Below are 2,430 nucleotides of genomic sequence, written 5' to 3'. Positions count from 1 at the left end.
TTGATGTTACATGACTGTCATGTGGCCATTGCTGATGTCACATGACTGTCATGTGGTCATTGCTGATGTCACATGACTGTCATGTGGCCATTGTTGATGTCACATGACAGTCATGTGGTCATTGTTGATGTCACATGAGTCATGTGGCCATTGTTGATGTCACATGACTGTCGTGGGTGTCAGTTACATGACACTGACAATAGCCGTGACTTTGATTGAAGACCCATCAAGCCAAGTAAAATTATAGTCGTAGCCAGGGTCAGCCCTAGGGATGCTGGCACCCTGGGCAAGTTGAACTTCATCATGTACAAGCTGATGGTCACGGAAATTTACTTGTCTTTGTCACAACCTCCTTGGCGCCCCTTAACACCCTGGGTAACTGCCCGAGTTGCTGGTACCTTGAGTCGGCCCTGGTCATAGCGATTGTTGGTGACACACAACTGGCACCCATGCTGGTGGCATGCAAAAGCCCCCATTACACTCTCAGAATGATAGGTATTATGAAGTGCATCCTGCCATAGAAGTCATGCCAAATCAGATAGGAGTGTGATGCAGCCCCTCTGCTCACCAGCCCTGGTCGAACCATCCAACCCATGGCAGCATGGGCAACAGATGTTAAATGACGGTGATGTGCTCACATGACTAACCAGACTATCAGATGTTGTCACACATTGCTGGCATCATTTTAGCCTTTGAATGACACCACCCTGCTGGCTAGGTGAGCAGGCCAACATTCCCCCAGCCCCCACTGATCGAAAGGAGGACTGGAGCAACGGTCTCAAGAACACAATGCCCTGCACAGTCTGGGAATTGAGCCCACAATCTAGGGACCATGAGTGCAATAGCTAGAAGTCAGGAACTGGAAGGAAAACAGCAATGAGAAGAACACAGCTCCAAAGAAATCTGCATTTCTTCTTTCAACATTCGTTTCTTCCCACGAGTTTTCTTCTTTTGCAAATAGGAATTGCCAAATCAAGACATTCAAATTTTTCGGTTTTTTTTCTTCCATTTGGGTTGCATTTGTGCAATGGACAGTTCTGCTAAAAAAAATATATATATTCTGTCTTGAGAATAATTATTCTAAAATGAATATTAAGCAATCAGGTTCAGTCCCACTGTGTGGCACCTTGGGCAAGTGTCTTCTACTATAGCCTCAGGCCGACCAAAGCCTTGTGAGTGGATTTGGTAGACGGAAACTGAAAGAAGCCTGTCGTGTATATGTATATATATATATGTATGTGTGTATCTGTGTTTGTCCCCCCAACATCGCTTGACAACTGATGGTGGTGTGTTTACGTCCCCGTAACTTAGCAGTTCGGCAAAAGAGACCGATAGAATAAGTACTAGGCTTACAAAGAATAAGTCTTGGGGGTCGATTTGCTCGACTAAAAAGCGGTACTCCAGCATGGCCGCAGTCATATGACTGAAACAAGTAAAAGAGTAAAAAAAGAGTAAAGAGTATTGCTTACCACTTTGGAAAACTGCCTGCACTTACCTTTCACATAGATTGGTAATTCCAGCTTGCAGACTCCAAGCATGGTTCCAACAACACAGGCTGCACCACCCATATCACCTCTCATCTTGTCCATATCATTCGCAGGTTTTAACGAAATGCCACCACTGTGAATGTGGAAACAAAGAAATACAAATAACAAAAAAACAATCTTCACAATTTTTTAGCACTAAAAATGCCAGAAGACAAAAGGAAGAATATGAAATGAAAACAATTGGTTTCAAATTTTGAAACAAGGCCGGCAACTTCTAGGGAAGGCATAAGTCAATTACATCGACCCCAGCGCATAACTGGTACTTATTTTATTAATCCTAAAAGGACAAAAGGCAACACTGACTGACTTTGGCGGAATTTAAACTCAGAATGTAAAAACAAACGAAAGGTTGCTAAGTATTTTACCTAGTGTGCTAACGATCCCACCAGCTGACCACCTTAATGAAATAAAAAATATATTGGTTTCAGATTTTGACACAAGGCTGGCAATTTCAGAGGAGGGGTAGGACAATTACATTGACCCCGCCCCGTGCATAACTGGTACTTATTTTATCGACCCCACCAAAAGGATGAAAGGTAAAGTTGACCCTGGCAGAATTTGAACTCAGAACATTAAGACAGACGAAATACCACTAAGCATTTTATCCAGTGTCATAACAATTCAAATTTTAGCCCATGGCCAGCAATTTTGAGAGGCTGGGGTTAAGTTAAATACATCACCCCCATTGTTTGACTGGTACTTATTTTATTGACCCCACCCCCAAAAAAAAAGGATAAAAACCAAAATCAACCCCTGCAAAATTTGAACTCAGAATGTAAAGCAAAATTTTTTTTAAATTTTGTTGTTGTGTTACAAAGTTTTTACAAATTAAGTCTTATGTCTTGGAATCAATTACTGACAAAAGATGGAGTATGCCTGTTGT

The 2,430-nt window shown here is 42.1% G+C and overlaps 1 protein-coding gene across 1 annotated transcript in view; it reads right to left on the bottom strand.

Moving 5' to 3' along the window:
- The window catches only part of LOC106876828 (uncharacterized), a 51,591-nt gene that overhangs the window by 9,650 nt on the left and 39,511 nt on the right, over positions 1-2,430 (bottom strand). Inside the window, exon 20 of the mRNA XM_052975681.1 lies at positions 1,496-1,620. Within this exon, the coding sequence (XP_052831641.1) occupies positions 1,496-1,620 (125 nt within the window). The remainder of the gene's footprint in view (positions 1-1,495; positions 1,621-2,430) is intronic.

The sequence above is a fragment of the Octopus bimaculoides genome, chromosome 22 (genome assembly GCF_001194135.2).
Source record: "Octopus bimaculoides isolate UCB-OBI-ISO-001 chromosome 22, ASM119413v2, whole genome shotgun sequence".
Taxonomy (NCBI): Eukaryota; Metazoa; Mollusca; class Cephalopoda; order Octopoda; family Octopodidae; genus Octopus; species Octopus bimaculoides.
This window is presented reverse-complemented; position numbering and strand designations above follow the sequence as displayed.